Here is a 22485-nt window from a genome sequence, read left to right as displayed (position 1 = left end):
CCAAGTGCTCAGGTCCAGACCTCCCTGTCGCTTACCCTAATCCCGTTGGTGATCGTTCAGACTCTGTCTCAGTCTCCCCCTATTCATGCCCACCATTTAACCTTAAGCATTGCATTCATGGCCCTGGAGCCCTCTTTTTGCATTGTGTTCTATTTTCCTTGTGTACAATTGCAACAACAGGATTCAACTGCGTCCTCCTGTAATTCCTTGCAACTTCCCTTTAAGAAGGACAGACTGCCTTTAAGAACAGGAGGCTGGCTGCACCACAGCACATGCTGCTCAGCACTCTGACAATCACAGAGGCAGCCAACTGTGTGGCAGATACTCAGTATTGTGCCACATGCAGGTAAATGAGGTGAGAGCACCAAATATGTGTGCTGCTTCCTCTCGACTCCAGACAAGCAGGCTGCAAACTTGACATCAGACTTGAGCCCCAACACATGGGTAACAGTGTGGACCAATTTTTAGCCCTGGATGTTTTGCCCTGTATGCAAACAGAATAGACTCATGTTACAGATTTAAGTATATATATCTGATTGGTCCAGATTACCTTAACTCATTTATGTACTTTTTTTGTTCACGTTATCAGAAAAAACCCAGGATGAAACAGAAAAACAAGAAAAGGTATGCTAAGCTTTAGTGAATATATATAATATAACTATCATGAATACCTGCTTTATAATGGTTTTTAATCCACCAGCTGGAAACCTGAATTGAAAAGAGACTTTAAAGAAAACAAGACTCAAAGATAATTTGAGCTCACAAGCAAAGATAGCAACCCCCAATTTCCATCACTGTACCTTCCACTTCTGATCCGTTGGCATGGAGTCGATGTCTGCAAAGATCCATCAAGGACAATGGCCTGGGGAATACGAGTGAACCATATATCCTGTTCCCATTTGCAAGACATCAAGGCAGTCACCTGAGTTATTCAACTGGTGATGAACCAGTAAAGCTAATCATCTGGACAATATGATTCTAGCTAAGAGGGGCTCTCAAGACATGAACTCGTCAAGCTAGAATATAAGTGCCTTAAACCCAATAATTTGAACAATAAGACCCTAGCTGTGAAAGGGATTCCAAGACATTGACTGATTAAAATTGCAAGGGGGAATACATGAGAATGAATCACTGGGTGACTGTCATGTGACAGGCTCACAATTTGGGCGCGATCTACCGGCTGCATCCTGTCACAATCAGAGAGCAACACGATCGGTAGATGCTGGGAGGGGCCTCCTCTGGGATTCCCCCTGACCCTCCCCCACGGGCACTTTGGCACTGCCAGGCTGACAGCTTAGCACCACAACCCTGACACTGCCAAGGTGCCAGAGTGGCACTGCCAAGCTTGCAGGAGCACTGTCAGGGTGGAAGTGCCAGGTTGCCCATCTACCAGGGTAACATGGCCAAGGTTCGGGGCCTCAAGGGGGTCATGCCCATGAAAGGAGGGTGGAGGGGGGGATATGAGTCCTGTGTTTAAGCTTCTATTTTCTCTGCAATAAGAGGACAATCACTTGAGACACTAGTGAGGGAAGACCCGAGTGGGGCCCCTCCTTCCTCCCTCTCCCTCCAGCCCATCTTGCAAGCTTTGGACCCCGCTGCAGACAGAGACTTCTTGGAGAAAATCTACCCTGTTTTACTGTCTTCAGAAGATGTATATCTTTAAACTGTAACAGCCTCCCTGAACAGGCGCCGGAATGTGGCGACTAGGGGCTTTTCACAGTAACTTCATTGAAGCCTACTTGTGATAATAAGCGATTTTCATTTCATTTCAACTGGAAGCATCGGGACCACCAAGGAACCAGCAAATCTACCTGAGGCCCGCCGAACCCCTCAGATTGTGCACCCCTTCTACATGTTTGTGCTTTAATTTGATCAATTTATCCTTCTTCACTCTGAAATCTATTTATGTGCAAGTGTGAATTTTGTGTGTGTTTATGTATGAGAGGAAGTTGGAGCGTCTTTTATTATTTATTCATATCAATTGATTTTGATTTTATTTATTTATTGTCACATGTACCGAAGTACAGTGAAAAGTATTTTTCCGCGGCCAAGGGAGCGTACACAGTACGTACATAGTAGGCAAAAGAATAATCAACAGAGAACATTGACAAATGGTACATCGACAAACAGTGATTGGTTATAGTGCAGAACAAGGGGCCAAACAAAGCAAATACATGAGCAAGAGCAGCATAGGGCGTCGTGAATAGTGTTCTTACAGGGAACAGACCAGTCCAAGGGGAGTCGTTGAGGAGTCTTGTAGCTGTGGGGAAGAAGCTGTTCCTATGTCGGGATGTGCGGGTCTTCAGACTTCTGTACCTTCTGCCTGATGGAAGGGTCTGGAAGAAGGCAATGCCTGGGTGGGAGGGGTCTCTGATAATGCTGTCTGCCTTCCTGAGGCAGCGGGAGGTGGAGACAGAATCAATGTGGGGGTGGCAAGCTTGTGTGATGCGTTGGGCTGAGTTCACCACACTGCAGTTTCTTGCGATCTTGGGCCGAGCAGTTGCCATACTGAGCTGTGATGCAGCCGGATAGGATGCTCCCTATCGCACATCAGGGGCAAGATTCTCCGACCCCCCCCGCCGGGTTGGAGAATCGCCGGGGGCTGGCGTGAATCCCGCCCCCCCCCCCCCCCCCCCCCCCCCCCCCCCCCCCCCCCGCCGGTTGCCGAATTCTCTGGCACCGGAGATTCGGCAGGGGCGAGAATCGCATCGCGCCGGTTGGCGCCCCCCCCCCCCCGCGCGATTCTCCGGCCCGGATTGGCCGAAGTCCCGCTGCTAGAATGCCTGTCCCACCGGCGTGGATTAAACCACCTCTCTTACCGGCGGAACAAGGCGGCGTGTGTGGGCTCCGGGGTCCTGGGGGTGGCGCGGGGCGATCTGGCCCCTGGAGGTGCCCCCACGGTGGCCTGGCCCGCGATCCGGGCCCACTGATCCGCGGGCGGGCCTGTGCCGTGGGGGCACTCTTTTCCTTCTGCCTTCGCCACGGTCTCCACCATGGCGGAGGCGGAAGAGACTCCCTCCACAGCGCATGCGCAGGGATGCCGTGAGCGGCCGCTAACGCTCCCGCGCATGCGCCGCCCGGCAATGTCATTTCCGCGCCAGCTGGCGGGGCACCAAAGGCCTTTTCCGCCAGCTGGCGGGGCGGAAATCAGTCTGCCGCAGGCCTAGCCCCTCAAGGTTAGGGCTCGGCCCCCCCAGATGCGGAGGATTCCGCACCTTTGGGGCAACGCGATGCCGGTCTGATTTGCGCCGTTTTTGGTGCCGGTCGGCAGACACCGCGCCGATACCGGAGAATTTCGCCCCTGTAGAAGTTTGTGAGAGCTGATGCAGACATGCCAAATTTCTTTAGCTTCTGTAGGAAGTAGAGACGTTGTTGGGCTTTCCTGACTGTTGCATCAATGTGAGTGGACCAGGACAGACTGTTGGTGATGGTGACCCCCAGGAACTTAAAGCTATCGACCATCTCCACTTCGGAGCCATTGATGCAATTTAAGTACAATAAAGCTAACCTCTTAGATTGGAGAGGTTGGGACTTCTCCTTGGAGAGAAGAAGGCTAAAAGGACATTTGATAGAAATGTTCAAAATTATGAGGGGGCTGGAGAGTGTAGATAAGGAGAAACTGTTCCTGTTTGTAAAAGGCTGAAGTACGAGAGGGCACAGATTTAAAGTGTGTTGCAAATGAAATTAAATTTGTCAAACTTTGGGATAATCCAAAGCACTATCTTTGGGGGCATTGAGTTGGTACCGAAGACGCCCCACCAAAAATTCCAAACTCTCCAATAATAGCCCAAACAGAATTACATCAAGTTTAAAAGGGCAGCATGGCAGCACAGTGGTTAGCACTGCTGCCTCACGGCGCCGAGGTCCCAGGTTCGATCCCAACCCCGGGTCACTGTCCGTGTGGAGTTTGCACATTCTCCTCGTGTCTGCCCGTAGGTGGATTGGCCCCACGCTAAATTGCCCATTATTCGGAAAAAATTAACTGGGCACTCTAAAATAAAATAAAAGCTTGAAAGGGTTTAGCAATCTGCCTTCGACTGATGGGTACCAGTACCTCAGGTAGAATCCACCTACACCAGGCCTCAGAGAGGTGATCCTTGAGCAGTTCAAAAACTCACTTCCCATTACTATGAAAAAAATCCCACATAGAGGAAATGGAAGTTTCAAGAGCCAGCAACTATGCACCCCTAGCTGATGATTATGAGTTTGTCCACAAGTCCTTGCCCAAGGGAAAATCTTCCCTAATCACCCTCCAGAAACCTTAAAAGGATCGAAGATGGGAGGATGTACAGCCACTCATTTTAATCCCACTTCCCAACACCTGCCCCACAGCTTTAGAGGTTACAGCACTTCAGAGGCAGATCGGGGTATCTTTTTAGTTATAAATTTAGAGCACCCAATTCATTTTTTCCAATTAAGGGGCAATTTAGCGTGGGGCCAATCCACCTACCCTGCACATCTTTGGGTTGAGGGGGCGAAACCCACGTAAACACGGGGAGAATGTGCAAACTCCACACAGACAGTGACCCAGAGCCGGGATCGAACCTGAGCCATCGGCGCCATGAGGCAGCAGTGCTAACCACTGTGCTGCCCTGATCCGGGTATCTTTTAAATGAGTTGAGCGATTTAGCCTTAACCACCAACTTGGGCAGTGAATTCCAGACGCTCACCACCCTCTGGACAAAAAGGTTTTCCCTCATGTCCCTTCTAATCATTCTGCCAATCACCTTAAAACTATTCCCCCTGGTTATTGACCCCTCAACTAGGGAACACAAGTCTTTCCTGTGTACTCTGTCTAGACTCCTCATAATTTTGTACGCCTCAATTAGGCCACCCGTTAGCCTCCCTCGTTCTGAGGAAAATGTCCCTCGTCTATTCAATCTCTACTCATAGCTGCAATTTTCAAGCCATAGCAACATTCTTGTAAATCTCCCCTGCACACTCTCTAGGGCAATTATGTCTTTCCTGCAATGTGAACCTTACACATAACCCCAGCTGCGGCCTAACCAGAGTTTTATACAGTCCCATTATTACAGCCCTGTTTTTGTACTCCGTACCTTTCTCAAAAAGGGCAAGAATTCCATATGCTTTCTTGACCACCTTGTCCACCTGTCCTGTCACTTCAAGGACCTGCAGACATGCACTCTAAAGTCTTTCACTTCCTCGACCTCCCATTTATTGAGTAATCCCTTGCTTTGTGTGCCCTCCCCAAATGGCGGCGAGGTACCACAGGGAAATATTGAGAAGGGCCCATGAAATTCCAATGGCTGGACATGTCCAAGAACCCAAACCCACATGGGCCAGCATTTGTACTGGCCAGGTCTCCACAAGGGTAGGCACGCCATTCGTTTTTCATCCAAAATGACACAGAGCCTTCTATTCCATGGGCCTCTATTATGTTAACACCGTCTATGTGGTAACTGTTACAACTTATTTCTCTCTATAGGCCCTGGACAGTAAGAAAGGAACTCAGCCAACAAGTGAAGATCACATTCAAACTATCAGGAAATTAAGTTCTGGAAATCTTAGTTCTTTGAATTTAGAGGAAAGTAAATCAGAAGTAATCCCAGAATCTAAAGGTAAGTATGGGACTGGCACCTCAATGGTTTCCCATGCTGATTAGCAAGCAGTTGATTGAGGTTAGGTGCTGGCTGGGAAATGGGATCTGGGTGCCTGACGTCTGTCCCTGAACTCAAATGGATAGAAACATCAGACACTGCCCCGTCCACAAATTCCTGACCAGTCCTTCCTTTTGATGGTTAAAATCGAACAAGAAAGAGCCAGTTAGAAAAACATACAAAGTGTTTTAATTCTTTTCCAATAACATACCGGGCCGGAAATTACTGTAGTGGTGAATCTTGTGGCAAGTGGCCTTAATTGTACTTTTTAAAATAATCTTTATTGTCACAAGTAGGCTTACATTAACACTGCAATGAAGTTACTGGGAAAAGCCCCTAGTCACCACAATCCGCCACCTGTTTGTGTACACTGAGGGAGAATTTACCTGACGGCTCACTTTGCATTGATCTTCAATGTGCTAATTGCTGGAACGTCAAAGTGGTAATGATGCGAGGGTGTCAGTGTTGTGCCTGGGATCTCCTGGGCATCCTGCCTGGCAACGTGTGGCACTCTCAGAGTCACACGGCATGAGAGAAAGCTGAAAGTAGATGCCTAACCCATTTAAAATTCATGGCACTAAGGTGAGTGACCTGTAACTATGCAATGAATCAAAGAGTAATTTAAAATACTTTCAAAGAAACCCTTTTCACAATGCACTAAACATTTTTGAACATATGCTTTTTCCACAGAAAATGCATCAAGGTAAACAATAAAAGATTGCAGGTCTTTGGGGTTAAGGACTTTTGGAGCGAAGGACCTGTCAGCCATCTTTCAGGAAGTGGAGAGGAGAATTGAACAGCTGATGGGGGGTTTTAATTGTCAAAGGCTCCTTACAAGATTAGCATGGTCATGTGGAGGAGGGTGGACAAACCCAACAGCATCACCGATGTTGGTGGAGGCTGTCAGAAAAATGAGTCCGATCTGACCAGGACAGGATTCTGACAGCATTCTCAAATTAGAGTTTAGAACATCTGCTTTTATTTGAGAGTCGGTGAAGTGCAAGAATCCTGGGCAACTCCCTACTTTAGGTTCTCTTGCTAATTGGCTTATACTAAATTAAGCTAGCACTAAATTAAGTACTGTGACTTTGTTTTGAAAAAAGTTTTATTGTTGCATTTATCGTGCTGTGATTATGCCCTGGGTAAGGATGGTTGACAAGTGACAGGGTGGGAAATTATAGTTTGGGCCTACATTGACCAACTATGTTATTGATCTGAAAAGTGTAAATGCCAAATGGACAAAGGGTAGACATCAGCAGAAATCTAGCAAGGCAGATAACTTGCTCTGTAAGAACAGTGATGTCTTTCCGGTATTTGGGTATCCAGGTGGCCAGGAGTTGGGGGGTCCTGCACAAGCCCAACTTGGCGCGGTTGGTAGACCAGATGGAGGAGGACTTTAGGAGATGGGACGTGTTGCCACTCTCCCTGGCGGGTAGGGTGCAGTCCGTTAAGATGACGGTCCTCCCTAGGTTCTTGTTCGTATTCCAGTGCCTGCCTATTCTCATCCCTAAGGCCTTTTTCAAGCGAGTGAGCAAGAGCATTATGGGGTTTGTATGGGCAAGTAACACCCCGAGGGTTAAGAGACTGTTCTTGGAGCGTAGTCGGGGGGGGGGGAGGGGGGGGGCTGGCGCTGCCAAATCTGTGTAGCTACTACTGGGCAGCTAATGTAGCAATGATTCGGAAATGGGTAATGGAGGGAGAGGGGCTGGCATGGAAAAGACTGGAGGCGGCGTCATGTGTGGGTACTAGCCTGGGGGCACTGGTGACAGCACCATTGCCGCTACCACCGACGCGGTACACCACGAGCCCGGTGGTGGCGGCGACACTGAGGATCTGGGGGCAGAGGAGACGGCACGGGGGGGAGGTGGGGGCCTCGGTTTGGTCCCCGATACGGAACAACCATAGGTTTGCACCGGGCAGGATGGATGGCGGATTCCTAAGTTGGCATCGGGCGGGAATTAAAAGGATGGGGGAACCTATTCATTGACGGGACTTTTGCCAGTCTGAGCGCGCTGGAGGAGAAGTTTGAGTTACCCCCGGGAAATGCCTTCAGGTATATGCAGGTTAGGGCGTTTGTGAGGAGGCAGGTAGGGGAATTCCTGCTGCTGCCTGCCCGGAGGATACAGGACAGGGTGATTTTGGGTGTGTGGGTCGGAGAGGGTAAGGTCTCGTCGATTTACCAGGAGCTGCAGGAGGTGGAGGAAGCCTCGGTGGAGGAGCTGAAGGGCAAGTGGGAGGAGGAGCTGGGTGAGAAGCTGGATGAGGGCCTGTGGGCTGACGCCCTGGGCAGGGTCAATTCCTCCTCGTCTTGCGCCAGGCTCAGCCTGATCCAGTTTAAAGTGGTGCACCGGGCGCATATGACAGTGGCGAGGATGGGTAAGTTTTTTAGGGTAGAGGACAGGTGTGTGAGGTGTTCGGGGAGCCCAGCAAACCACGCTCATATGTTCTGGGCGTGTCCGGCGTTTGAGGGGTTTTGGAGGGGCTTCGCAAGGGCTGTGTCCAGAGTCTTGGATATTCGGGTAAAACCGAATTGGGGGATAGCAATATTCAGGGTATCAGACGAGCCGGGAGTGCAGGAGCCGAAAGAGGCCGGAGTTCTGGCCTTTGTCTCTTTGGTAGCCCAGAGAAGGATCTTGCTAATGTGGAGGAACGCGAAGCCCCCAAGCGTGGAGGCTTGGATCAGTGACATGGCGGGGTTTCTCAGGTTGGAGAAGATAAAGTTTGCCTTGAGAGGGTCTGAACAGGGGTTCTCCAGGCGGTGGCAACCGTTCCTAGACTTTCTCGCGGAGCGTTAGTTTTGTGAGGGCCACGAAGAATCCAGCACGAGTTTGAAGGATACAAAGAAATAACATTTATTTAAAATAACATATATATACACAACAGCTGCAGCAACCTCGCTTACTCCTTCCTGCTGGTTCCAAACTGGCCAGCTTTATTTATACAGGGAGTCTGCTAATGATTTCTCCGCTCCCCTCATTGGGGAAGCTCATACTCCCACAGGATTGTGGGATTGTCATTAGTTCCCAGCCAATAGTAAGCAGGCAGGTTATAACATCCCTCCCCCACAAAGTCCAAGGAATCCACCGAAGACCCTGGCGAAGGAGGGCGTCGGACTCGTTTTGCCGCAGGCCGGACACCATTTGCACGAGGCGCTGGATCGGGCGACGTGTAACGAGAAGGAGACCGGCGCTTCCGTGATGAACGGCGTAACGGTTGTACATCCACGGCCCGTGGGCCCGAGGATTCCCTCCTGATGCGTCCTGTGTCTCCATCTCGGAGTCAGAGTCGGCTGCCTCTGTCATCTCAGCATCTCTGTCTCCACGCGGTTCTGTAACGATCTGCACAGGCTTTGAGTGAGGCACCAGAGGAAGATTGTGAGGACTACTTTCCATTGTTTCTGGTCTCTGTGGCTGTAGAAATGAGCTCCGGGGGCGGGGAATCTTTGGAAGGGATAGTCTTCTGGACCGAACGTGGTCTACATGTTTGCACTGGAGACGACCCTGAGCTTGCACCTGGTAAGATATAGGACCCGTTTGGCGAAAGATTACACCAGGAACCCATTGGGCACCACCAGCAAAATTCCGAACGACCACTGGGTCACCGGGCGCAAACTGCCGAATCGGCCGATGCCGAGAAAAACCATGTTCCTGCCGTTCTTGTGTGCGGCGTACTTTTGCGCCAATGTCCGGGAAAACCATACTATGGCGGGTGTGAAGTCTCCGGCCCATTAGGAGTTCTGCGGGAGCTACCCCAGTCACCGCATGGGGGGTTGGGGGTTGGTCCTATACGAAAACAAAAAGCGAGCCAGTCTCGTGTCCATTGACCCGGAAGGCTGCTCCTTTAGGCCTCGTTTGAATGTCTGCACTGCGCGCTCCGCCAACCCATTTGAAGCCGGGTGGTAAGGGGCAGTGCGGATATGGCGTATGCCGTTCATCTTCATGAATCTCGCAAACTCCTCACTGGTGAATGGAGTGCCATTATCTGTGACCACCACCTCGGGGAGGCCATGCGTACTAAAAGACAAACGCATCTTCTCAATTGTTGCGCAGGACGTTGTGCCTAGCATCTTATGCACCTCTAGCCATTTAGACTGGGCGTCGATTAATAAAAGGAACATGTATCCTTGAAAAGGGCCGGCGAAATCCGCATGCAAGCGTGCCCAAGGCCGCCCTGGCCATTCCCAGGGATGTAGGGGCGCGGCCGGCGGAAGCTTCTGATGCTCCTGACAAATGGAGCAGTTTTGGGCCACCTTCTCAATGTCGGCGTCGAGGCCTGGCCACCAAACATAACTCCAGGCCAACATTTTCATTTTGGTCACACCCGGATGCCCATTGTGCAAGTCTCTTAGTATCAGCTCCTGTCCTTTTTCCGGGACAATCACATGCGTCCCCCACAAGAGGATGCCGTCTTCCACGCTGAATTCTGACAGCTTGGAGGAAAATGCCCGCAACTCGCCTGGGAGCTGTCTATGCTGCCCACCATACAGGACTATGTGCCGAACCTTTGACAGGACTGGCTCCATCTGGGTCCACTCACGGATCTGTGATGCCGTGACAGGCAAGGTGTCCATAAAATTTAGGGTTGCAACCACCTCACCGGTCGTGGGGGTCGACATGGGGCCGGTCGATAAAGGCAATCGGCTCAGTGCATCGGCATTCGCTATCTGGGTCCCTTTTTAATGCTCCAGATAATACACGTAGGCAGCGAGCAACAAAGCCCAGCGCTGGATCCGTGCGGAAGCAATGGGTGGTATTGGCTTACCCTCGCTGAAAAGTCCCAGCAGAGGCTTATGATCAGTCACGATAGTGAAGTGGCGGCCACACACGTACTGGTGGAAACGTTTCACCGCAAAGACCACCGCCAGGCCCTCCTTCTCGATCTGCTCATACTTTTTTTCCGCTGCAGTCAATGGGCGAGAGGCGAAAGCTATCGGCCGCTCGGCCCCGTTCTCCATCTTGTGGACAGGACGGCCCCAATACCATACGGGGATGCATCACATGTGACGAGCAAAAGCTTTCCAGGATCATAGTGGGTTAGTAACCCAGACGACGACAATTGTTGTTTTACCCGCCGGAAAGAGGTTTCTTGCGGCTGACCCCAAACCCAGGTGTGATTTTTCTTTAGCAGAAGGTGCAACGGGGCCAGCGTAGTTGCCAGATTGGGGAGGAACTTCCCGTAATAGTTTACGAGGCCGAGAAAAGAACGAAGATGCGAAGTGTCAGTCGGGGCGGGGGCCTGTTGAATTGCGCGCACCTTCTCTGTGACGGGGTGCAAACCTTCATGGTCCATCCAAAATCCCAGGTAGACTACTTCCTTTGCCTGAAAGACGCACTTTGTGCGACGTAAACGGACTCCAGCCTCCGAAAAGCATCTAAGGACAGCCTCCAGATTTTCCAAATGTTCCTGCTCCGACGTCCCTGTGATCAAAACGTCATCTAAGTAGACAGCGACACGCGGCAAACCTCTCAAAATGCCCTCCATAACGTGTTGAAAAATAGCACAGGCAGAGGATACTCCCAAAGGGCAAACGTGTATATTCATACAGGCCCTGGTGTGTATTAATCGTTACATATGGTCGGGAGGCAGGGTCCAGCTCCAACTGTAGGTAGGCGTGACTCATATCTAATTTTGTGAACGAGAGTCCATCTGCAAGCTTCGTGTAGAGATCCTCTATGCGAGGCATTGGATATCGGTCGAGTTGGGAAGCCGTATTCACTGTAGGTTTATAGTCACCGCACAAGCGAACTGTGGCATTTGGCTTCAATACAGGTACAATTGGTGCTGCCCAGTCAGCGAAACGGATGGGCCTGATAATACCCAAAGTTTCCAAACGAGTGAGCTCCCCTTCTACCTTATCGAGCAAGGCATAAGGCACCGGGCGTGCCCGGAAATAGCGCGGCGTGGCTCCTGGTTCGGCTTGGATACGGGCTACGTCCCCTTTAATTTTCCCCAAACCGGGCTGGAATACATCTGGGTATCGTCCTAGCACCTCAGTCAACCCTTCAGAAACTGTTTGGAGGATGTGCTGCCACTGCAACCGCAAATGGCGCAACCAGTCCCGACCCAACAGGCTGGGCCCATGGCCGCGCACCACGATAAGTGGGAAACGCCCCTCCTGGCGTCCATAAACAACAGGGGTCATCGTAGTTCCTGCAATGTCCAATGGTTCCCCCGTGTAGGTGGCCAACCTGGCCTGTGAGTCGGTTAATGTAAGGGTCTGTATACCCTGCTTGATGCGGTCGAATGTCCTCTGGGCGATCACGGAGACCGCTGCGCCAGTGTCCAACTCCATCTCAAGCGGGTGACCATTGACCCGTACTGTCACCTTAATGGGGGGGAAACACGGGGAGCTGCCACACAATGCAGCTGCAGGCAGTCGTCCTCCATCTCCACGTCCTCAGGAGTAGTCGCTGCAGGTTCATCCACATGGAAGGTACGGCCCCTGGGCTGGCCCCAGTTTCGGTCAGAACGGCGGCGTCTCTGGCGCCCCCAGGACCGGCGTCCGCGACGGGGTCGGCGCCTACAAGTCTGACACGGATATGGCTCCTCATCCATTGGTTCTGGAGAAGGCTCCCTTCGGGGAGGAATGTCCGACGGCCACTGGCGTCGATCCGGACATCGCCTCGCCCAAGGTACCTCAGGAGTGCGGGGGGATGTTTTCGGACGGAAGGGGTTGCACCCCAAGGCATGCACTTCCATTCCCTGTAGCTCCTGCACTCCTCGTTCTGTGCTCTCTTGGGACAATACTATTTGAATGGCCTGTTGAAAAGTCAATGTTGTCTCAGCTAACAACTTTCTCTGGGTGGCCGCATTGTTAATACCGCAAACCAAACGGTCGCGTAACATTTCTGACAAGGTCTCACCATAGTCACAGTACTCTGCAATCATGCGTAGCCTGGATAGAAAGTCGGCAAGGGATTCTCCTGGGGTCCTCTCACCGGTATTAAACCGGTAATGTTGGACTATCATGGACGGGGTTGGGTTAAAATGCTGCCCCACTAAATTCACAAGTTCATCAAACGTTTTGGTGTCCGGCGCAGCTGGATACGTAAGGCTCCTAATCACCCCAAACGTATGCAGGCCGCAGGCGGTGAGCGATATGACCACCTGGCGCTTGTTTTCGGTGATATTGTTTGCCCGGAAATAGAAACGCATCCGTTGTGCATACTGGATCCAGCTTTCCAGCGCAGCATCAAAAACATCCAAACGTCCGTACAGAGGCATGGTATAATAGAAAACAACTTCCAACCTGTATCCAACAAAAATCCAGGGAGGTGGCTTCAGCAGTGTAGTCAGCTATTCACTTTAACCTTCGTCGCCAGTTTTGTGAGGGCCACGAAGAATCCAGCACGAGTTTCAAGGGTACAAAGAAATAATATTTATTTACAATAACATATCTATATATATATATATATATATATATATATATATATATATATATATAACAGCAGCAATTTCGCTTGCTGCTTACTCCTTCCTGCTTGTTCCAAACTGGCCAGCTTTATTTATACAGGGAATCTGCAAATGATTTCTCCACCCCCCTCATTGGGGAAGCTCATACTGCCACAGGATTGTGGGATTGTCATTAGTCCCCAGCCAATGGTAAGCAGGCAGGTTATAACAGTTAGGTGGAGATCAATGGCAGCAGCAACCCAGGGGGGTGGGGGGGGGAGGTTTTGTGTGTTGGTTTATGTAATGGGCGTTTACCCCATTTTTGTTCTTAGTTTGTTAGATAGTTTAATGGTTAGAGGATTAAGTTGCTTTGTGTGTTGGCGTAATGCCCTTTTTATTTCTCTTTTGTATATTTTCTTTCCTTTCTGGAGTGTTTTGTAAAAATGTATTGAAGAATTTTGAATAAACATATTTTAAAAAAAAGAACATTGATGTCTAAGAGACTCAAAAAGTTAGAGTTAGACCAAAAAACACCAAGGCTGCCATTTAGCCAGATCCTATCCCTGGAATATCTGCAAGCTGATGGTAGCCATATTGTGGAGATACCGGCTTTGGACTGGGGTGGGCACAGTAAGAAGTCTTACAACACCAGGTTAAAGTCCAACAGGTTTGTTTGGAATCACTAGCTTTCGGAGCACAGCTCCTTCCTCAGACTCACCTGAAAGCTCCGAAAGCGAGTGATTCCAAACAAACCTGTTGGACTTTAACCTGGTGTTGTGAGACTTCGTACTGTGCAAGCTGATAGGTATCAAACTGTGGGGAGGCCAAAGGTCTTCAGAGACTTAGAACATAGAACATAAGTGCAGACGGAGGCCATTCGGCCCATCGAGTCTGCACCGACCCACTTAAGCCCTCACTTCCACCCTATCCCCGTAACCCAATAACCCCTCCTAACCTTTTTCGTCACTTTATCTATTTATCATGGCCAATCCACCTAACCTGCAAGTCTTTGGACTGTGGGAGGAAACCGGAGCACCCGGAGGAAACCCACGCAGACACGGAGAGAACGTGCAGACTCCGCACAGACAGTGACCCAGCAAGGAATCGAACCTGGGACTCTGGCGCTGTGAAGCCACAGTTCTATCCACTTGTGCTACCGTGTTACCCCTTGGTTCGAGACACGATGACTTGAGACAGCTTTTGTAATTGGTCTGTTCAAATGATAGCTGGACAATGATTAGGTTAAACCACAATAGGCTTTTCTATAAGAGAGAATAGAAAGGATTCCTGGGGACTGATTGCACATTCAATGGAGGGAGAGGCGTATCCAGCCAGAGGAGGCTCAGGACCTATTTCCAAATGGAGGTGCCTTACAGGAGGATTAGGCTGGCAGAGGGGCCAGTGAAAGTGGCAACGCATGTGGATAAGGTGGTCAAGAAGGCATACGGCATGCTGGCCTTCATCGGTCAGGGCGTTGAATATAAAAATTGACGTCATGTTGCAGTTGTACAGGACCTTAGTTCGGCCTCATTTGGAATACTGCGCACAATTCTGGTCGCCACACTACCAGAACGATGTGGATGCTTTGGGGAGGGTACAGAAGCGGTTTACTAGGATGTTGCCTGGTATGGAGAGCATTAGCTGAGGAGAGGTTAGATAAACTCGGTCTGTTCTCACTGGAACTACAGAGGTTAAGAGCCAACCTGATGGAGGTCAACAAAATTATGAGTGGCATGGACAGAGTGGATAGTCGGATGCTCTTTCCTAGGGTAGGAGAGTCAAGTACTAGGGCCATAGGTTTAAAGTGCTTGAGGAAAAGTTTAGAACTGATGTGCAAGGCAAGTTTTTTTTCCACAGAGGGTGGTAAATATATGGGGCGAGATTCTCCGACCCCACACCGGGTCGGAGAATCACCGGGGGCTGGCGTGAATCCCGCCCCCGCCAGTTGCCGAATTCTCCAGCACCGGAGATTCGGCGGGGGCGGGAATCGCGCCGCGCCGGTTGGCGGCCCCCCCCCCCCCCGCGATTCTCCGGCCCGGATGGGCCGAAGTCCCGCTGCTAGAATGCCTGTCCCGCTGGCGTGGATTAAATCACCTACCTTACCGGCGGGACAAGGCGGCGCGGGCGGGCTCCGGGGTCCTGGGGGGGGTGCGGGCGACCTGGCCCCAGGGGGGCCCCCACGGTGGCCTGGCCCGCGATCGGGGCCCACCGATCCGTGGGCGGGCCTGTGCCGTGGGGGCACTCTTTTCCCTCCGCCTTCGCCACGGTCTCCACCATGGCAGAGGTGGAAGAGACTCCCTCCACAGCGCATGCGCGGGGATGCCGTGAGCGGCCGCTAACGCACCCGCGCATGCGCCGCCCGGCACTGTCATTTCCGCGCCAGCTGGCGGGGCACTTCCGCCAGCTGGCGGGGCGGAAATCAGTCCGGCGCGGGCCTAGCCCCTCAAGGTTAGGACTCGGCCGGTCAAGGGGCGGAGGATTCCGCACCTTTGGGACGGCGCGATGCCGGACTGATTTGCGCTGTTTTTGGCGCTGGTCGGCGGACATCGCGCCGATACCGGAGAATTTCGCCCATGGAACGCACTGCCTGGGCAGGTGGGGGGAGCAGGTACGATAGCGGCATTTAAGGGGCATCTAGACAAATATATGAATCGGGTGGGAATGGAAGGATACGAACTCTGTAAGTGCAGACGGTTTTAGTTTAGGAAGGTACCATGGTCGGCACAGGCTTGGGGGGCCGAAGGGCCTGTTCCTGAGCTGTATTGTTCTTTGTTCTTTGTATGTGCCAGTTTGACCTGCACCAGGAAGAGATTATGTGGAGACCAGAATTCTGTATGGTAATGTTGCTGCTCTTTAATATTACTGTTCAAGCATTAGTCTGTGTCAAATCTCAGTTATTCACTCATACTGAATTGGCGGCACAGTGGCACGGTGGTTAGCATTGCTGCCTCACGGCGCCGAGGTCCCAGGTTCAATCCCGGCTCCGGGTCACTGTCCGTGTGGAGTTTGCACATTCTCCCCGTGTCTGCGTGTGCAAGGTAGGTGGATTGGCCACGCTAAATTGCCCCTTATTCGGAAAAAATTAACTGGGCACTCTAAAATAAAATAAAAGCTTGAAAGGGTTCAGCAATCTGCTCTGGGAACATGGGTTAAAATCCCACCATGGCAGATGGTGGGAATTTAAATTTTATTACCAAAATCTAGAATCGACGGCAACACGGTGGTGCAGTGGTTAGCACTGCTGCTTCACGGCGCCAAGGACCCATTTCGATCCCGGCCCTGGGTCACTGTCCGTGTGGAGTTTGCACATTCTCCCCGTGTTTGCGTGGGTTTCGCCCCCACAACCCAAAGATGTGCAGGGTAGGTGGATTGGCCAAGCTAAATTGCCCCTTAATTGAAAAAAACAATAATTGGGTACTCTAAATTTATTTGTAAAAATTCACTTATACTGAATTAAACATAACCACAGTCACCATAAAAGATCATCACATTGATTAATTCAGAGTTCGGAAAAAGGGGCTAAAGGATTAATTCACTCCCAGTACATTGAATTCTAACAGAAGGGTGTTTGGTTTACTAAGTATTTGTTCAATTCAAATGCAAGTAAATCCTTAAGTCAGTTGCTGTGGAAGGCAGACTTTCCAAAGTGATGAATTTTGGTCTCTCTCTTTCCCGCACGTGGCTAAAATGGTGCTTTCCCCCCACACTGGGTCTTGCAGCTGCAAGGGTTAACAATGGGGTGAGTGTAGTCTGTGCAGAGGTTGGAGTTGTTTTGGTGCAGTAAGGTGGTGTCGCATCCACTTACCTTCTCCCCTCACAAAGAGTCACTGCCGGTAGCGGGATCCTCTGTCCCGGCAGCCGGCCAATGAGGTTTCCCATTGTGGGCACCCCCAAGCCGCCGGGAAATCCGCGGGCATGAGTGCGCTGCTGGTAAAGCGGAGGATGCCACCGACGGAGAATCCAGCCCACCTCCTCCCTGAACAGTAGGTTTAAAATCCTTTCTGTGGGCGTAGGGTAGGAGAAGGGAATTTGAGTGGGCAAGGTTCCTTACTCAGCACTTGCGAGACTTTATCATTTATCATATTGTGCATTAAATGTGAAGGTAACCTATTATGTTTTGGTAAATGAACATCTTTTACCATTGTCCAATTTTGTACTTACTCCCCACAGATCCACAGCTCCCCGGGAAGGTGAGAATTACAGAAGGCACTGCAGCCAGGGATTTAGGAGAAAGAAGTGAACAAGACCAGGAGGCAATGTGTGCGAGGAAGTGCTTGACCATGACCAACTTTCCCACATCACCCTGTCAGGGAACCAACCTTCCTTTCTAATTCCCGGACCGTCTGGCTCTGTGTGACACACATACCTCCTTTCTCAAAGCCACAGTGGTCATGCTGTGAAGGGACTCATGGTCTATCGGTTGAGGAATCACCTCTGAGAAATTAGGGAAATGTTGGCCGAGTCGTACGAGTATGTACCGCGTACCTGGTGGGTGGTGTTCTCACGTGTGATGGTAGTACCCATGTCGATGATTTGGCGCGTCTTGCAGAGATTGCAATGCCATGTACGCGGTACATACTCGTGCGACTCAGCCAACGTTGTCTACCTCATACGCTGCAGGAAAGGATGTCCCGAAGCGTGGTACATTGGCGAGACCATGCAGACCCTGCGACAACGAATGAACGGACATCGCGCAACAATCACCAGGCAGGAATGTTCCCTTCCAGTCGGGGAACACTTCAGCAGTCAAGGGCATTCAGCCTCTGATCTCCGGGTAAGCGTTCTCCAAGGCGGCCTTCAGGACGCGCGACAACGCAGAATCGCCGAGCAGAAACTTATAGCCAAGTTCCGCACACATGAGTGCGGCCTCAACCGGGACCTGGGATTCATGTCGCATTACATTCATCCCCCCCCCCCCCCCACCACACCATCTAGCCTGGGCTTGCGAAATCCCACCAACTGTCCTGGCTTGAAACAATTCACACCTCTTTAACCTGTGATTACCCCTCTCTCCAGTTGCTCCGTCTGGACCTGTAAAGACTTAATTACCTGCAAAGACTCACATTCAAAGTATTGTCTTGCATCATTGACTTTTTATATATGTGTTTGTGGAACCCAGCACTTCATTCACCTGAGGAAGGAGCAGTGCTCCGAAAGCTAGTGATTCGAAACAAACCTGTTGGACTTTAACCTGGTGCTGTAAGACTTCTTACTGTGCTCACCCCAGTCCAACGCCGGCATCTCCACATCAATACTATAAGTTGATGTGTGACATGTTTCAGAATTGCTCAAAATCGGTGCGAGCGACACCGGCGTCAATGTGCCTCCAGGCCCAGGCATTCACCCCTTCCTCGAGGGCTACAATGGCGCCAGAGTGCTGTACGCTGCTCCGGCGCCGAAAGCTGGCCCACCACGGGCGGCGCGGGTCCGCACATGCGCGCCACGGCCGTCTCCACGACGGCCCCTGGGCAATATGGCGGAGCCCTCCAGAGGCCCGGCGTGGAGGCATACAGGCCCCCCCAGCCCCCCGGAATGAGCCCGCCCGCCAATCGGTTGCCCCCGATCGCAGGCCTGGCCACCGTGGAGGCCCCCCCCCCCCGGAGTTGGCTCCCCCCTGCCCCCCCACCAGGACGGCCCACGCAGCCAGAACCTCGAGGTCCCACCAGATAGGACCATACGCAAACGGCGCTGGCGGGCACTCGGCCTGTCGAGTGTGGAGAATCGGCAGGGGGGGGGGGGGTTGCGCTTTCAACGGTCCCTGACCGGCGGCACGGTGTCTGCGCCGGTGCGATTGCCAGCGATTCTCCGGTCGCCAGAGAATCTGCAGCACAGCGTCGGAGAGGCGGGGCGGGATTCGCCAGCCCCCTTCCCCCCCCGGCAATTCTCCGACCCGGCGCGGGATCAGAGAAACCTGGCCGGAGAATTCACACTAAAACACAAGTCGTGCTCTAAGTCATATTTGATGCAAAATGTTAATTTTGTTTCTCACTCCATAGATGCCACAAGATCTGCTGAGTTTTTCCAACACTCTGGGCGAGATTCTCCACTCCCGCGCTGGTTGGGAGAATCGCCTGGGCCGCCAAAATTTCCGGGGACGCCGGTCCGGCGCCCTCCCGCGATTCTCCCAAGCGGCGGGAAGGGCCCGGTCGAGTTTCGCGGGTCGCAGGCCGGAGAATCGCCGGAGACACCCAAAATGGCGATTCTCCGGCACCCCCGCGATTCTCAGGCCCGGATGGGCCGAGCGGCCAGGCCAAAACGGTGGGTTCCCCCCGGCGCCGTCCACACCTGGTCGCTGCCGTCGGGAACAGCGCGGGAACGCTGGGGGGGCGGCCTGCGAGGGGGGGGGGGATCCTGCACCGGGGGTACCTTAAATGTGGCATGACCCGCGATCGGTGCCCACCAATCGTCGGGCCGTCCTCTCTGAAGGAGGACCTCCTTCCTTCCGCGGCCCCGCAAGATCCGTCCGCCATCTTCTTGCGGGGCGGACTCAGAGAGGACGGCAACCCGCGCATGCGCGGGTGACGCCAGTTATGCGGCGCCGGCCGCGTCATCAATGCGGCGCCGCCTTTACGCGGCGACAAGGCCTGGCGCGTGTAGATGACGCGGCCCCGATCCTGGCCCATTGTCGGGGCCTGAATCGGTCGGGATCGGGGCCGTTTCGCGCCGTCGTGAACCTCGACGGCGTTCACGACGGCGCGGCCACTTCGGCACGGGAGTGGAGAATCCCACCCTCTGTTTTTACATTTGAGGAATTCCGATCCTTGGCTAGTTCAGCAAACCTAGCGAGGAAATAGAAAGAACTGTCTAACTTATGAGACACAAGAGCCTGGAAATTGCACTGAACTGGAGCAATTTTCATGCAAAGAGATGAGATTTCTGCATCAGGATGTGTGGCAACTCAAGAGGTGTGTTGGTGCCTTCCTCTGACACACCATTGACTCTGACCCGGAGTAAACCAGCTGGTCTCACTGAGATAGTGAAAGTTTTACTAGTTGTTAATCACTAAGTATGATTGAATAGGGACCAGTTTAGTTCAGTTGGCTGGACAGTTGGTTTGTGATGCGGAGCGAGACCAGCAGTGCGGGTTCAAACCCCGTACCAGCTGAGGTTATTCAGTGCACCCCCCGGTGCAGGATCCCCGCCTTCTCAACCTTGCTCCTCGCTTGAGGTGTGGTGACCCTCTGGTTAAATCACCACCGGTCAGCTCTCCCCCTCAAAGGGGAAAGCAGCCTATGGTCACCTGGGACTATGGTGACCTTTACTTCCAACAAACTGCTGGAGATTAATTGGTTGATTTTTGATCTTAAACTCCTCATGTAATTTAGAATATATTTTCATTAAAATTATGAATAACCATTCAATGATTTACCAAATTTCTGTATTTTTCTTTCTTAGAGAGAGCACCTACGCCTAAATTGTTTGAATCAAAGAAAGCTGATTCACTGCAAATAATTCAGGAATAGGAACAGCAAATGACACCTGGAAAGCAACTGAAATCAGCACCGCGGTTTCAACAGAATTGTCAGCAAGAAGTTACACCCGATAGATACATTGCATCAGAGAGATGCTTTGCAAAGATAATTTATTGAACAGCCTTTGAATATTACCAACTGCCCAATTTGATTGCCGACTTATAGTGCATTCCTGGAGATTTACATGTGAGGTTGTGCCATGGAGAGTAGCCATTAAAACTCTTTAAAAAATGGAATCAGAGTGGTAGTCTTCTACCTTAGAACTTTTACAGGTAGCATCAAGGAACGAGAAGGCATTGAGCCTGATTTTAACTTGGGCCGTGAATGCAGCCTGTGTGGGCAGGGTGAATGGGAAGCACCCTTGATGACATAGCTGTGAAGCTGAGATCATTTTGAGATTTTCAGCACACCCACACCTGCCACAGGTTATACGAGTTGGAGCCCCCGATCAGGGGGGAAGTGGATCCCAGATGAGCTGGAGTTTCCCAAAGTAGAGGAGTGGCTCTACTTTGGTTCTGGGATTGGTGGCCCCAATTGGGTTGAGGGAGGTGATGGAGAGTATGGAGACGATGCAGGTAGGGAAGGCCCCGAGGCCAGACGGGTTCCTGGTTGAGTTTTATAAAAGGTTTGGGGCGAACCTGGGACCACTGCTGGTGAGGGTGTATAATGAGGCAAGAGAGAGGGGGTACACACCCCTACACTGTCGCAGGCTTCCTGATATTAAAGAAGGATAAAGATCTGGAGCAGTGCGGGTCACATGTAGATGCCAAGTTATTGGCAGAGGTTTACCTTGCGAATCGAGGACTGTGTCCCGGGGGTGATAGGCGAAGATCAAACGGGTTTTGTGAAGGGGAGGCAGTTGACGGCGAATGTGAGGAGGCTGCGTTATGTAATCATGATGCTTTCAGAGGGGCAGGAGGTAGAGGTAAGACCATAAGACCATAAGACATAGGAGTGGAAGTAAGGCCATTCGGCCCATCGAGTCCACTCCACCATTCAATCATGGCTGATTTCAGCGGTGGCGATGGATGCAGAGAAGGCATTTGATCGGGTGGAGTGGGCATATTTTTAGAGGTGCTGGGGCGGCTCGGGTTCAGGCAGGGGTTTGTGGACTGGGTTCGGCTGCTGTATAAGGTGTCGGCCACGAGTGTGCGGGCAAACCGAGCGAGTTCAGGGTACTTCGGGCTGAATTGTGGGATGAGGCAGAGTGCCCGCTCTCCCTGTTGCTCTTCGCGATAGAGCCGCTGGCAATTGCGCTTAGGGTCCCGAGGCACTGGAGAGGGATTGAGCGGGGGTTGGTGTCTCAGTGGATGCGGATGACCTGTTGTATTTTCCGGACCCGGTGGATAGTATTGGAGGCATCATGGGGATCCTGGGGGAGTTTGGCCGGTTCTCAGGATACAAGTTGAATATGGGAAAAAGCGACGTGTTCCCGATTAGGATTAGAGGACAGGAAAGGAGGCTAGGGGAGTTGCCGTTTAGAGGGTTGGGGGTGTTTTAGATACTAGGGTATCCAGGTAGCCCGGGGTTGGGCGCAGTTACACAAGCAGAACCTGGCTCAGCTGGTGGTGGGGATGAAGGCGGATTTTTAGAGGTGGGATATGCAGCCATTGTCGCTGGCGGGGCGGGTGCAGACAGTGAAAATAACAGTGCTGCCAAGGTTTCTGTTTGTGTTTCAGAATCTCCCAATGTTCATTTCCAAGTCGTTTTTTAAGAAGGTCGGTGCACCGATCTCTGGATTTGTGTGGACAGGAAAGACCCCACGGGAGGGTTTTCTTGGAGCAGGGTGGGGGGGGGGGGGGTTGCTGCGCGGGGGTGTTGGCGCTGCCAAATATGAATTACTATTGGGTAGCGAATATCACTATGGTTAGGAAATGGGTCATGGGGAGGGGTCGGTGTGGGGATGGATAGAGGCAACATTGTGCAGGGGTATGTGTTTAAGCACTTTGCAGTCGCCACCTCTACCGTTCCTGCCAGCCAGGTAAATAAATAAAATAAATAAT

General features: G+C 51.8%; 1 protein-coding gene across 2 annotated transcripts in view; it reads left to right on the top strand.

The window, feature by feature from the left end:
* The window catches only part of LOC140392549 (tumor necrosis factor receptor superfamily member 5-like), an 85210-nt gene extending 63098 nt beyond the window's left edge, over positions 1–22112 (top strand). For both annotated transcript variants that reach the window (XM_072477853.1, XM_072477854.1), the window contains 3 exons: positions 590–624; positions 5447–5579; positions 20406–22112. In XM_072477853.1, coding sequence (XP_072333954.1) covers positions 590–624; positions 5447–5579; positions 20406–20473 — 236 coding nt within the window. In that variant the 3' untranslated portion in view covers positions 20474–22112. The remainder of the gene's footprint in view (positions 1–589; positions 625–5446; positions 5580–20405) is intronic.
* The last annotated feature ends 373 nt before the right edge of the window (positions 22113–22485 follow it).

This window comes from Scyliorhinus torazame, chromosome 16 (assembly GCF_047496885.1).
Source record: "Scyliorhinus torazame isolate Kashiwa2021f chromosome 16, sScyTor2.1, whole genome shotgun sequence".
In the NCBI taxonomy this organism is placed as follows: domain Eukaryota; kingdom Metazoa; phylum Chordata; class Chondrichthyes; order Carcharhiniformes; family Scyliorhinidae; genus Scyliorhinus; species Scyliorhinus torazame.
Note: the sequence above shows the minus strand (reverse complement) of the source record. Positions and strands in the feature narration are given on the sequence as shown.